Source organism: Rhinopithecus roxellana, chromosome 20 (assembly GCF_007565055.1).
Source record: "Rhinopithecus roxellana isolate Shanxi Qingling chromosome 20, ASM756505v1, whole genome shotgun sequence".
Classification (NCBI taxonomy): Eukaryota; Metazoa; Chordata; class Mammalia; order Primates; family Cercopithecidae; genus Rhinopithecus; species Rhinopithecus roxellana.
The window spans coordinates 74,219,775-74,234,582 of record NC_044568.1 but is presented as its reverse complement, the minus strand read 5'-3'; the positions used below and the strand labels follow the sequence as shown (position 1 = coordinate 74,234,582).

General features: G+C 47.5%; 1 protein-coding gene across 2 annotated transcripts in view; it reads right to left on the bottom strand.

Annotated features, from left to right (window-relative positions):
• The window catches only part of ABCC1 (ATP binding cassette subfamily C member 1), a 192,732-nt gene that overhangs the window by 103,664 nt on the left and 74,260 nt on the right, over positions 1 to 14,808 (bottom strand). For both annotated transcript variants that reach the window (XM_010370871.2, XM_030924928.1), the window contains 2 exons: positions 7,101 to 7,162; positions 3,672 to 3,803 (listed from right to left, as the gene is read on the bottom strand). In XM_010370871.2, the coding sequence (XP_010369173.2) occupies positions 3,672 to 3,803; positions 7,101 to 7,162 (194 nt within the window). The remainder of the gene's footprint in view (positions 1 to 3,671; positions 3,804 to 7,100; positions 7,163 to 14,808) is intronic.

Sequence of the window (14,808 nt, the reverse complement as noted above, 5' to 3'; positions counted from 1 at the left end):
AACACAAATTAATTAATTAGCCAGGCATGGTGGTGTGCACCTGTAATCCCAGCTACTCTGAAGGATGAGGTGGGAGGATTGCTTGAGCCCAGAATTTCCAGGCTGCAATGAGCTGTGATCATGCCACTACAATCAAGCCTGGGCAACAGAGCAAGACCCTGTCTCTAAAAATAAATAAATAAATAAATAAATAAATAAATAAATAAATAAATACATACATACATACATACATACATACATACATACAACAGAACTCACGTCACACCACTGCCCTGCAGAAAACCTGCCCGTGTTCTCACTGCACCTGGAATCCCACCCTAACTCTCAGAGGAGACCCCTGCAAATCCTTCTCCTGCTTGATTTCCTCCCTTTCTCCTCCTCACTCACTTTGCTCAAGCCACACGAGCCCCCTGCTACACCACAAGCGTCCTCAGACCCTTTGCACTTGCTGTTCCCTCTGCCTGGAAGGCCCTTCCTTTCCCAGACACACACAAGGCTCACTCCCTCCGATGAAGTCTCTGCTCAAATGTGACCTTCTCAAAACAGACATACATGGTCAGCTGGGCATGCTGAACAAAAGCACTTCGAAAAGCAGTAACACTCAGGATGCCAGATGCTCGGAAAGAGGCGGAGATAGACTTAGAGAGGGACAGGCACATGCTCACCAAGAGTCATGGCCGCACTGGGTAGAACTCTGACCACTGTATCTAAAATAGCTCCCTCAGCCGGGCACGGTAGCTTCATACCTGTAATCCCAGCACTTTGGGAGGCCAAGGCAGGAGGATCACTTGAGGTCAGAAGTTCGAGACCAGTCTGGCCAACATGGTGAAACCCCATCTCTACTAAAAACACAAAAACTAGTCAGGCATGGTGGCATGCACCTGTAATCCCAGCACTTTGGGAGGCCAGGACAGGAGAACTGCTCGAACCTGAGAGGCAGAGGTTGCAGTAAGCCATGATCACACTACTGCACTCCAGCCTGGGTAACAGAGAGAGACTCCATCTCCAAAACAAACAAACAAAAACAACAACAACAAAAAGCTTCCTCGGTTACTCTCACCCTCACTTCCTCATGTTTATCTCACCCCAGCACTATCACTCCAAAGCTTCTTGTCAATGCACGTTTCACAACCAACATCCTGTCTCCCATATAGAACGTCGATGGCACCCAACTAGAGTGTGTCTCTTTTGTTCCACTCTCTGAACCCTCAGGGACTAAATATCACTAAGCACAAAAGCAGCAGTCAGTTTCATCTGCTCAATGGATTAAGGGCCAGGCCAGGCCAGTGGAGGAACTTCTTGATTCAAACTCCGTCCTCCTCCCGAAGCTGTGATACTGGCCTCTCCCACGGTGTCTCCAGCAATGTGCTCTCCTGGCAAGCTCCCGGGGACACAAAGGTGGGCATCCTTCTTCCATGAGAGGAAGCTGAACCAGGGGATCAGCAGAGGCATGGATGATGAGGAATGCCGAAGCCCACGCTACAAATGTGGCCTGCTTAGCACGGGGGATGCTGCAGGTGAGGCCGAAGGGATCCAGATGTGATGGGTGATGTTAGGGGTCAAGTTGACTGGGTTAAGGGATACCCAGATGGCTGGTAAAGAGTTATCTCTGGGTGTGTCTGTGAGGGTGTTTCCAGAGGAGACTGGCATTTGAATCAGTGGGCTAAGGAGGATCCATCCTCGCCCCATGTGGGTGGCACCACCCAATCAGCAGAGGGTCCAGGCACAACAAAAAGTCAGAGTAATGGCAAATGCAGGCGTTCTCTCTTCTGCAGCCAGGATGTCATCCTCTCCCGCCCTTGGACATCGCAACTCCAGGATGTCTGGCCTCTGGGACTCACCCCAGGGACTCCAGGTTCTCAGGCCTTTAATCATGCACTGAGAATTCCATCATCAACTTCCCTGGGTCTGAGACCTTCAGACTTGGCCTGAGCCATGCCACCAGCTTCCTGGGTTCTCCAGCTTGCAGATGACCTAATGTGGGACTTCTCAGCCTCCATAATCACATGATTCGGTTTCCCTAGTAGATCCCCTCCCACCCTTCATCCATCCATCCATCCATCATCGATCAATCATCCATCTATCATCTATCCATCCTCCTATCATGTACACATCCACCAACTATCTACCCATCTATCATCTACCTATCATCTATCTATCATCATCTATCATCTATCTATCATCTATTTGTCCATCCATCCATCAGTCCTACTAGTTCTGTCTCCATGAAAGAACTGTAATAAACAGGGATGCCACCTCCACCTGCCAAAGACCTTCAACTGGGTCATGGACATGTGCCATTTCCTTACAATGCTCAGCCACAGAGGCCCAAGCTCTATCTGCCTCCCACGAGACAATTTCTCCCATCACCTGGACCACCCAAACAGCCTCCCACCAGAGTCACGAGGCCCTCTGCTGATATCCTAGTGGCTGGCACCATGGATGTCCCAGATTCCCACCCACCACCTGGGTCTGACTAAAGGTCTGTATCCTGGGCATCCCCGGAACAGAATGAGGAACTGAACCCGGGTCTGGGGTTTTTCCCTGTAAGGCCAATGGGTCTATGGGGAATCCAATGTACCAGACTGGCCCCCTCACGGCTTATCGTAGTAAACTTACCCCGGAAGAGGCAACAGGAACAAAAACAGCTGTTCTACTAGTCCCACAGCAGCAATCCACTGGCCCCATGTCACCTGCAATTTCATGGTCCAGCTCGTCTGGGCTCAGGACACGTCTTATGTCCTTGTTTAATTTGCAGCTGCTTTTCTTTCTTACTGTTACGTAGAATAATAACACATCGTGCAACTAATGGTGTCTCAAATCTGACAAGTTAAGGTACGTGCAGGGGTGGCCCTGGCCTGATTCCCAAAAGAATGACAGAGGAGGCACAGTGGGGCATGCCTTACATAGGGCATAGAGTATAAAATCCAGTACAGACAAAATCACCCTCAAATGGGGCTTCTTTAGCTAAACAGACATACATGGTCAGCTGGGCATGTTGGACAGAACATTCAAGCATCAAGAACATGCAAGATGCCAGATGCTAAGAGACAGAAAAAGTGAGACTGACTCAAGGAGGAATAGTCACGGGTCATGGCAAACAGCATCCACTGCCTGCTTGCTTGGAGAGGCATTTCCTTCTTTCTTTCTTTTCTTTTCTTTGTTTTGAGACGGAGTCTCACTCTGTCTGCCAGGCCAGAATGCAGGGGTGCAATCTCAGCTCACTGCAACCTCCGCCTCCCAGGTTCAAGTGATTCTCCTGCCTCAGCCTCCTGAGTAGCTGGGATTACAGGCGTGCGCCACCACGCCCAGCTAGTTTTTGTATTTTTAGTAGAGATGGGGTTTCACCACGTTGGTCAGGCTGGTCTCAAACTCCCAATCAAGTGATCTGCCTGCCGCGGTCTCCCAAAGTGCTGCAACTACAGACATGAGAGCCACCGTGCGCCTGGCTTCTTTCTTCTTTTCTCTACCCAGTTGCCTTAATGACATGTGAGATTCTACCCCATTTGGCAGAAAAGTAAACCGAGGCTAGGAGGAGAAGTGAGGCATCTTGCCCAGAACCACAAAGCTACTAACAGGCAGCATTGCCAGGGCTCCACCCTGGATTCAGGCCACAGTAGCGGAAAGGAGGTGACCGGGGCATCCTGGAGGCCAAGGAAGCTCACACTTACTTCCTAGTCTTGGCACACTCCTTCTTCCAGTTCTTTACCAAAACAGGCACGACTTGTTCCGACGTGTCCTCCTTGTTTAAGGACCAGAGGTCACTGCCCTCCAGGGGCTGGCGGTAGCCCCGGACAATCAACCTGGGGCCAAGACACAAGGGTGTTAGGCAATGAGAGTCAATGAGAGGAGGAGGAGGACGGGGCTCACTCACTCCACACGCCTGCTGATGCAGCACAACTGCCCATTGCAAATGACGGCAGCCATGCAGCTGGGAAAGTCAGAATGTGGATGGACATTTCTGCACATTACAAGGTAATTATAGCTCATTCTGTTGGGTCATGCAGGAAAATGGCTTTTTTTTTTTTTTTTTTTTAGTGGTGCATACAAAAGACTTAGAAAAAAAAGATGATTTAAGAGCGAAATATCAGGATGACTCTAATTTATTTTTTATTATTCATTCATTTATTTATTTGGAGACAGCGTCTCGCTGTGTCACCCACGATGGAGTACAGTGGTGCGATTGCGGCTCCCTGCAGCCTCCAGCTCCTGGTCTAGAGCAATCCTCCCACCTCAGCCTCCCGAGTAGGTGGGACTTCGGGTGCAAGCCGTTGTGACTAGCTAATTTTTTTTATTTTTTGTTTTTGTAGAGACAGAGTCTCCCTATGTTGCCCAAGCTGGTCTTGAACCCCTGGGCTCAAGCGATCCTCCCACCTTGGCCTCCCGAAGTCTTGGGATTACAGGCATGAGCCATCGTGCCCAGCCAACTTTTTAAAATTTTAAATTAAAAAAGGCTGATATGGGCCAGGCATGGTAGCTCATGCCTATAATCCTAGCACTTTGGGAGGCCGAGGTGGGAGGACTTTGTGAGCCCAGGAGTTCAAGACCAGCCTGGGCAACATAGGGAGACTATCTCTACAAAAAGTAAAAATAAAAAAATTAGCTAGTCATAATGGCTCACACCTGTAGTCCCAGCTACTCAGGAGGCTGAGGTGGGAGGATTGCTCAAGGCCAAGAAGTGGAGGCTGCAGAGAGCCGTGATTGTGTCACTGCACTCCAGCCTGGGCAAGAGAGTCAGAGTCCATAAAAAAAAAAAAAAAAAAAAAAAAAAGAAGGAAAAATAAAAAAATAAAAACGCTGACATGACAAAGCATTAGCAAGCATGAAATCTGGGTGATGAGCTTATTGAGTTTTATTATACTAATCTTTCTATGTGACTCACCCAGGCTGGAGTGCAATGACACGATCTCGACGCACTGCATGGATTCAAGCAATTCTCCTGCCTCACTCTCCCAAGTAGCTGGGATTAAAGGCGCGTGCTGCCCGGTTAATTTTTATATTGTTAGTGGAGACAGGGCTTCACCATGTAGGCCAGGGTGGTCTCGAACCCCTGACCTCAGGTGATCCACCTACCTTGGCCTCTGAAAATGCTAACATTACAGGCATGAGCCACCGTGCCCAGCAGACTTTTTATACCTTTTATAATATAAGGTAAAATACTTTCATCTTTTGTTCTAATTTTGAACTTACAGAAAAATTACTCAAATCATACTAAGAATTCACTCAACTCACCACTGTTAACATGTTGCCATGTTGGCAGTATCATTCTCTGTCTCTATCCACTGACACGTACACACAAACACACATACATATGCAAACACACCACCTTTTTCCGAACCATTTAAACAGTTAAAGGTCTGGCACGGTGACTCACACATGCAAACCCAGCACCTTGGGAGGCTGAGGTGGGTGGATCACCTAAGGTCAGAAGTTTGAGACTAGCCTGGACAACATAGTGAAACCCCATCTCTACTAAAAATACAAAAATTAGCTGGGTGTGGTGGCAGGTCCCTGTAATCCCAGCTACTCAGGAGGCTGAGACCGGAGAATCTCTTGAACCCAAGAGGCAGAGGTTGCAGTGAGCTGAGATCCTGCCACCGCACTCCAGCCTGGACGACAGAGCGAGACTCGTCTCATAAAAAATAAAAATAAAAAATAAAAAAAACAAAGTTAACATGTAGGCTCTACATGCCTTATGCCTTTACCCCCAAAAAACTGGAGGCATCCCCTTCCAATCCAGGACATGCTCTTATTTAACTAGAGCACAATTTTCCAAAAGAAGAATGAAAGTTATTAGCATGCATCCGGTGTCTTGTAGTCATGTGCAAATTATATCAACTGTCCCAGTGATGCTTTTTAACAGTAATTTGAAGAAATTATTTAAAACATCTAATTTTTTAAAAAGGTGTTTGTCATTAAGACAAAGATGAGAGCGGGCATGGTGGCTCATGCCTGTAATTCCAGCATTCTGGGAGGCTGAGGCAGGAGAATCACCTGAGCTCAGGAGTTGGAGACCAGCCTCGGCAACATGATGAAACCTCATCTCTACAGAAAGTACAAAAATCTGCTGGGCACGGGGGAGCGTGACTGTAGTTCCAGCTACTCAGGAGGCTGAGGCAGGAGCATCACCTAAGCCCAGTAGAGTGGGACTGCAGTGAGCTACAATTGTGCCACTGCACTCCAGCCTTAGCCACAGACCAAAAGCCTGTCCCAAAAAAAAAAAAAAAAAAAAAAACGATGATGCATATTAGGGGCAAAAAAAGAACCTTCAAACAATCCCCAATAAGATGCTAACAATGGGCAGAAAAAGATGTACAAAAAGAGAACCAGAAGGTAGCTGGACATGGTGGCTCACACCTATAATCCCAGCACTTTGGGAGGTCGATGTGGGTGGACCACCTGAAGTCAGGAGTTCAAGAACAGCCTGGCCAACATGGCAAAACTCTGTCTCTACTAAAAATACAAAAATTGGCCGGGCATGGTGGCGCACACCTGTAATCCCAGCTACCTGGGAGGCTGAGGCAGCAGACTCGCTTGAACCCGGGAGGTGGAGGCTGTAGTGAGCTGAGATTGACAGAGCGAGACTCCATCTCAAAAAAAAGAAAGAAGACCAGAAGTAGGCATACTAAAATGGTGAAACTGGTTGCCTCTGTGTGGTTCCTACTGCTGATCTGTACATGTGGTTTTTTAACCCACATTTCCCATGGTGAGACAGTATTATTTCTCTAAGGAGTGGGGGGCAGGAGGGGGACAATGTTAAGAGTAACTATACCTAATATTTTAAAAACCCAAATCTGAAGCTAAAGCAAGAGCAGTCCAGCGTATGGCTGTCCCAGGCAAAGCCTTCTGCAGAGGTGTAAGCTGCTCACGGCTCCTGTGTATATCACATTCAAGTTCATGGAACTGCCGGACAGAGTTGGTGTCTCTGAGACCACATGGCCAGCCCAGGCAGACTCAAGACAACTCTGCTGAACAGAGCGACGGAGGGAGAAGTCGGGGGGGACCTGAGCATGTTCATGTTCATTCATTCATTCATTCATTCATTCATTCATTCATTCATTCCCCACCACCTCCCTGAGGTCTGCGGGGCTCAGCCTTACCCTGTGATCCACCAGAAGGTGATCCTGGACAGGAAGGAGGCGCTGGACTCCGGACAAGGATTCTAGTGGAAAGAAAGCACAGGTTTGGGAGGAAGAGGGAAAGGAACGATTCAACTTTTCATCCAGGTCAGAGCTTAGCAAGGAGTAGTTAGCTGCTCACTCTTCCTTCCAGAGGACCAGCGTCAGCTCCACACCATTCTGCACCCCAAAAGGATCCTCTCCTAATCCCCAGCAGAAAGAAACTCATGGCAGCTCCTTCAGTTTCAATCAACAGTGTCTACCGTGTGCAACCATAATACAACATGCTATAGACCTGCCTTATCTTGTATCCCCATAACAACCCTAGGAGCTGGCGTTAACATCATCCCTACTTCACTCATTCATTCAACAAATATTTTCTGGAGCACCTACTATGTGCTAAGCATTCTACAAGGTACTACAGGGTTGCCTGATATCCCCACAGCAACCTCATGAGTGGGTGTTAGTACTGTCCCCACTTTACTCATTTGGTCACTGAATATTTATTGACCACCTACTATGTGCTAGACACTCTACCAAGAGCTTATATATTTGCATTATTTTATATCCTCGTGGAATTCTATAAACACGGTATTATTATTATCTCCACTTGATTCCTTCACTCATCCAACAAGTATTTTCCGAGCACTACCCTTGTGCCAAGCACCCTGCATACAAATCTAAACAAACAGAAATGACCCCTGCCTGTATGGTGCTTGTGGTCTACTGCAGCAATCATCAGTAATACCTGACAAGATTCTCTACTATTAATAGCTGGCTCTGTTCTAAGTGCTTTACACAAACTACCTTATTTAATCTTCATCCTCACCTCACAAGACAGATGAAAGTAATTATATCATCCCTGTTTTGCAGTTAAAAGAAACTGGGCCTGTAATCCCAGCACTTTGGGAGGCCAAGGCAGGTAAATCATGAGGTCAACAGATCGAGACCATCCTAGCCAACACGGTGAAACCCCGTCTCTCCCAAAAATACAAAAATTAGCTGGGTGTGATGGCGGGCGCCTGTAGTCCCAGCTACTTGGGAGGCTGAGGCAAGAGAATCACTCGAACCCAGGAGGTGGAGGCTGCAGTCAGCCGAGATTGTGCCACTGCACTCCAGCCTGGCAACAGAGCAAGACTATCTCAAAATAAAAATAAAATTAAATCTAAAAACTGGGGACCAGAGACGAAAAGATTTGTTTAAGGTCCCACAGCTAAAAGTGGTGGAGTCAGGATGTGAGCCGCAAAGAGTCAGGCTCCAGAGAGAGACATGCTTCAAATGATCACATGAACAAATGTAAAACTACAACTTCTGGGCCTTGATGTGCATCCTGAAGGGAGAGAAATATTACCAATGAGACAAAGTAAGTGCATGGGGGCTGATCTGGTATACCAAGGTCAGAGAAGGCTGCCCCGAGGAAGACAGTCAAGCTGGCACCTGAAGGGTGAGTAGAGGAGAACTAAGTAATGAGGAAAGGCAATGCATTCCCAGCAGACAGCAGTGTGTGCAAAGGCCCAGTGGCAGAAGGAAGCATGGCAGACTCCAGGAATCAAGAAAGCGCCTGAGCAGTCTATACTGGAAGCTGTGCACAGTCTACACTGCAGGCCACATATCTTGCTCTTCATTCTAAGGGCAATGGGAAGTACCGAGAGATTCTAAGCAAGCTATCGAATAACTTATTTCCCAGAGGTATGAAGATGAGCCCCAAGTCAACAACACACAGGCAAGGAAAGGGACCGACACAGAGGTCCTGGGATGACAAAGTCTGGCTTTCAACACGGATGCATCCGGGTCTCAATTCTGAAACACAAGCTTTAGCAGCAGAGGGAAGAGAGGTCACCACGCTAAATGAAAGCTTTAGCCAAGGACTCCACTCAAAGTTCCAGCCTTGTGCAGCTCTAACGTGTTTACAGAGCCAGATAAGGCGGCATACTCTCCTCAAGTGGTTTTTCCATTCAAGGCTGGGAGTGCTTTTTAAAAAATACTGTATCCTGGCTGGGTGTGGTGGCTCACGCCTGTAATCTCAGCACTTTGGGAGGCCAAGGTAGGCAGATCACTAGAGGTCAGGAGTTCGAGACCAGCCTAGGCGACATGGTGAAACCCCGTCTCTACCAAAAATACAAAAAATTAGCTGGATGTGGTGGCTCACGCCTGTAATCCCAACTACTCGGGAGGCTGAGGCAGAATTGCTTGAACCCACAAGGCAGAAGATGCAGTGAGCTGAGATCGTGCCACCGCACTCCAGCCTAGGGACCCTGTCTCAAAAAAAAATTTTTTTTTTAATATAAAAAATACTGTATCCGGACCCTACCCGCACCAGGGATTCTGATTAAGTTTGTTTGGGGTGAGACTGGGGCACTGAAGCTTTTTGTTTCAAACTTCCAGATTTTTCTTGGAAAAGTGGCTGGGCAGGAAATATGCAAGGTAAGCCAAGAACATCTTGTTACACCAGACAACAAGGAAACTAAGCATGAACAGGATTGTTAAAAGGTTCAAGAGCCAAGCAGAAGTGGCCGCTGCAGGGTAAGAGAGGGACAATTTGAGCTTTGACAAGAAGAGTAAGTACAACGGGCTAAAACATATCACACATTGTTTTTTTGTTTTGTTTTTTGAGATGGAGTCTCACTCTGTCGCCCAGGCTGGAGTCCAGTGACGTGATCTTGGCTCACTGCAACCTCTGCCCCCTGGGTTCAAGTGATCCTCCTGCCTCGGCCTCCCAAGTAGCTGGGATTACAAGCGTGAGCTACCACACTGGGCTAATGTTTGTATTTTAAGTAGAGATGGGGTTTCACCATGTTGGCGAACAGGCTGGTCTCAAACTCCTGACTCAAGTGATCTGCCCACCTTGGCCTCCCAAAGTGGTGGGATTACAGGCTTGAGCCACCGTGCCCGGCCTTACCACATGTTTATATACAGAAGTTTCATATTGACGCTGGGAATAAAGAGAAACATCTGATATTGCCAGTGAACCAGGTCATTGTTTGAAAACAGAAAAAGTGGAAAAAAACAAGTAATTTCTCCACCTTTCCCAAATGTACTCATTTGGTTCACCAGGGTCAGAGAAGGCTTCCCCGAGGAAAACAGTCATTTATTCCATCACTACAGAGTGATCAGTGATCAAAAAAATGAAGGGGAAACTCTTTTCCATAAAAAAATCCCAGCTAGGCCGGGCGCAGCGGCTCAAGCCTTTAATTCCAGCACTTTGGGAGGCCGAGATAGGCGGATCACGAGGTCAGGAGATCGAGACCATCCTAACACGGTGAAACTCCATCTCTACTAAAAAATACAAAAAAACTAGCCGGGCGAGGCGGCGGGCACCTGTAGTCCCAGCTACTCAGGAGGCTGAGGCAGGAGAATGGCATAAACCCGGGAGGCAGAGCTTGCAGTGAGCTAAGATCCGGCCACTGCACTCCAGCCTGGGCAACAGAGTGAGGCTCCGTCTCAAAAAAGAAAAAAAAAAAAAAAAAAAAAAAAAATCCCAGCTAAAACATGAATAATCATATAAGAATGAACCATTGTGCAACCACAATGGATTACTAGAATATTTGATATTAATTATTATTAAAGGTCACATATATATGTTTTTTGTCAAGACAAGGTCTGGCTTTATTGATCAGGCTGGTCTCAAAACTCCTGGGCTGAAGTGATCCTCCTGCCTCAGCTTTCCAAAGTGCTGGAATTACAGGCATGAGCCATCACATGCAGCCCAACAGTTACAGTTTTAAAAATCCTTATCTTTTAGATGTTATCATTAGACAAAGTTGAACAATGGACATCAGGAACTCTGCTATTTTTGCAGCTGTTTGAGAGCCAAACTATTGCGAAATAAAAAGTCATTAAAAATAAACAACAACAAAAATCCATGTCCTTCGGAGATACATACTAAAATGTTCACCTATGCAATGCATGGTAAAGAGTTCATGGCAGCTGGGCGCAGTGGCTCACACTTGTAATCTCAGCACTTTGGCAGGCTGAGATGGGAGAATTGCTTTGAGTTCAGGAGTTCGAGACCAGCCTGGGCAACATGACAAGACTCCGTCTCTAAAAAAAATACAAAAATTGGCCGTGCCTGTAGTCCCAGCTACTCAAGAGGCTGAGGCGCAAGAATGGCTTGAACCCGGGAGGCAGAGGTTTCAGCGAGCTGAGATTGTGTCATCACACTCCAGCCTGGGTAACAGTGAGACACTATCTCAAAAATAAAAAAAAAGAAAAAGAGCTCTTGGTAGTTCATTATCCTATGCTGTCTACTTTATGTTTCCATCATAAAAGGCTAAATAAAAAGCTCCTCCAGTGATTCAAATACACAGCCAGGGCTAAGGATCAGGCTCCACTCTGGGGCTCAGAGGGGTGAAGTTCCCAGCCTTCCAGTTCACTGGAATCACCTGAGGAGTTTGTGAAGTTCAAGGGCCTAAGGCCCCACCCCAGACCAACTAAATCAGCACCTCTAGGGGGAGGACCCTGACAGCCACAGATCTTTAATAAGGTCATCAGATACAGCGGGTGCATGGGCTACATTCCAGACCAACCGAAGCAGAGTTCAGATCAGACCGTGGACCCGGACAGACCTAGGTTCTAATCCCAACCCTGCTATATTCTAGCTGATGACCTTGGGCAAGTCCCTTTACCTCCAAGCCTCAGTTTTTACATCTGGAAAATGGGAGTCATTTGTCCCACTGCTTGCTCGACCTACCCCACGGGACTGCCAGGAGGGACAAGTGACATGAGGCCCATGGGACTGTGTCATAAAGCAGAATTTCTCCGACCTAAGGCGTGGAGGTAGTGGTGTTTGCTTTGTAGGCTGAGTAGAAACGCTGCATTGTAGGCTGGTTTTTCATCCGGAAGAGCTGACACCTTCCTGCCCACTCCCAGTTGGTGGGGTGGGTTATCTGGGAATTGCAAATCCATTTCACCTGCAGCCCAAGCCCTACCCACTGTGAAAGACCGAGGTGTAGAGAGAGGAGGAAGGGGTGGGGCATGGCTGTCAATGATTCATTTATTTCTTGGGCAGGACTTGCTTATAGGCCAGGATGTGGGTGAAGTGCTGCGGACCGAGCTGCAAACGAGACAGCGAGGCCCCTGCCCCATTCAGCCCCCCGCCCTGGGGGAGATGGACAGTAAGCAAACCACGGTGCAAATAAATACATAATTACCATCAGAATTACAACCAGTGAGAACTGCAACAAAAGCAAAAGGTCATTTGAGGCCTGATTTCACCCCTCAATCACTGTTCTTAGCATGTTGTCAGGGTTGAGGTAGGCAGAGGTTTTACCAACCTTTTCTGGGAAGGGCCAGCTAATAACAAGGGAACAAAGGAAAAAGAAGGCGGTGGGGGCTAGCTGGCATGGCTCAATCCCAGCTGTGCCATTTCCTCGCTGTAGGATCTCGGGTCAGTTCCTTGGTGGTGAAGATTAAATGAGATCCAACATGTTAAGTACTTAGAATAGTGCCTGGCACAGAGTAACAGCTCAAGAAAGGGTAACATGAGCAGTAGTAGTAATAATAATAGAAGCAGTGACAGTAGCCTCTGGCATATGGAAACATCAAACTGTACACCTTAAATATATTCCTTTTTGTTTTTGAGACAGGGCCTCACTCTGTCACCCAGGCTGGAGCACGGTGGTGTATTCATAGCTCATTGCAGCCTCGACCTCCCAGGTTCAAGTGGTCCTCCCACCTCAGCCCCCCAAGTAGCTGGGACTACAGGCGCACACCATAACACCCAGCTAATTTTTGTATTTTTTGTAGAGACAGGATTTCACTCTATTGCTTGAGCTAGTCTCGAACTCCTGAGCTCAAGTGATCCACCTGCCTCGGCCTCCCAAAGTCCAGGGATTATAGGCATGAACCACTGCACCCAACCCATACTCTATTTTTATATGTCAATATACATCAATAAAGCTGAAGTGTCTAGGGGGAAAAAAACCCAGTGGGTTCACAATACGCCACTGTACCAAATGCTTTATATATCAGAAGAATCTATGGCCCACAGGCCAGCTATTTATGAATAAAGTTTTATTGGAACAGTCACACCCATTCATTTACATATTACAAATGAATATGGCAGCTTTTGAGCTACACAGCAGAGTTAGGGGTTGCCACAGACACTGTATGGGATACAAAGCCTAAAATATTTATCTGTCAGCCCTTTCCAGAAAAGGTTGGCTAACCTCTGCCTACCTCAACCCCCACAACATGCTAAGACACAGTGATTAAGGGGTGAAATCAGGCCTCAAATGACAGTCTTTTGTCTGCAAATCCAGTCTTCTTCAGCCTTGGCATCAACACGCAGGACAGAGACGGCCAAGGGAGGCTTGAAACGTAGCCCATGTCCAGCTTAACAAGACCCTCGAATCCTAACCTTCCCTCAGCCCAGTAAAACTGAGTCCCCAGCCACTGGTAGAAAACCTGCCCTGCAAATGCGACAAGGACACTGACAGACGGAACACTGCAGAGTTTTTTGGTTTTTGTGTTTTGAAACTGAGTCTCACTCTGTCACCCAGGCTGGAGTGCAGTGGCCCGATCTCGGCTCACTACCAACCTCCACCTCCCAGGTTCAAGCAAATCTCCTGCCTCAGCCTCATGAGCAGCTGGGATTATAGGCACGTGCCACCACACCCGGCTCATTTTTGTGTTTTTTGGTAGAGACAGGGTTTCACCATGTTGGCTAGGCTGGTCTTGAACTCTTGACCTCAACTGATCCGCCTGCCTCGGCCTCACAAAGTGCTGGGATTACAGGCTTTAGCCACCGCGCCCGGCCATTGCAGTTTCTAATTTGCACACTCAAAGAGCTTTGTCAAATTCTTCTCCTCAAGCTGCCTCTCTTCTATAAATACAAACAGATACAAACAGATTTTCAGATTATCTCAAGTTACAGATACAGAGGTCAACACAGGGTCCCCTCCTTCACTGGCAAAAAAAAAAAAAAAAAGGAAATAGCCTCTTTTTTTTTTTTTTTAGACGGTTTCACTCTTGTCTCCCAGGCTGGAGTGCAATGGTGCAATCTCAGCTCACTGCAGCTTCCGCTTCCCAGACTGAAGCGATTCTCCTGCCTCATCCTGCCGCATAGCTGGGATTATAGGTGCACGCCACCATGCCCGGCTAATGTTTGCATTTGTAGTAGAGATGGGGTTTTACCATGTTGGCCAGGCTGGTCTCCAACTCCTGACCTCAAGCGATCCATCCACCTCAGCCTCCCAAAGTTCTGGGATTACAGGCATGAGCCACTGCACCCGGCCTGGAAACAGCCTCTATCTGACGTGGAAGGCCTTGACGACAAAGACAACTAACTTCTGAAGCAGGTCAAGGATTGACAATCAAAAAGGAGGAAAAAAACCCATGGGGCACTGGATCATAATCCAGGGAGCATCTCATGTAACCCAAACCAAGGACAATCTTTTGACATCATACACTAGGTACAAAAAACAGAGCCACCTCCAGGGGGTTTCCCAGTCTCAGACACTGAAATACAGCAACTCCTGTCCCAGACAGCAAGAAAGCAGCTCATCAACTGGTCCCTCCTTCATTCGAAATGAAAACAATTCAGAGAAGTCCTGGCTGAAGGCGGAGGGAGGAAAAGCCTGATTCATCCTAACAGAGTGATGTGTTCTTTGGCATCCACCATATTGACATCTATGTTTGGTACCAGATGAGCTGCCAGAAACGCTGTGGTTTGAACCAGTTAGGTATAGCA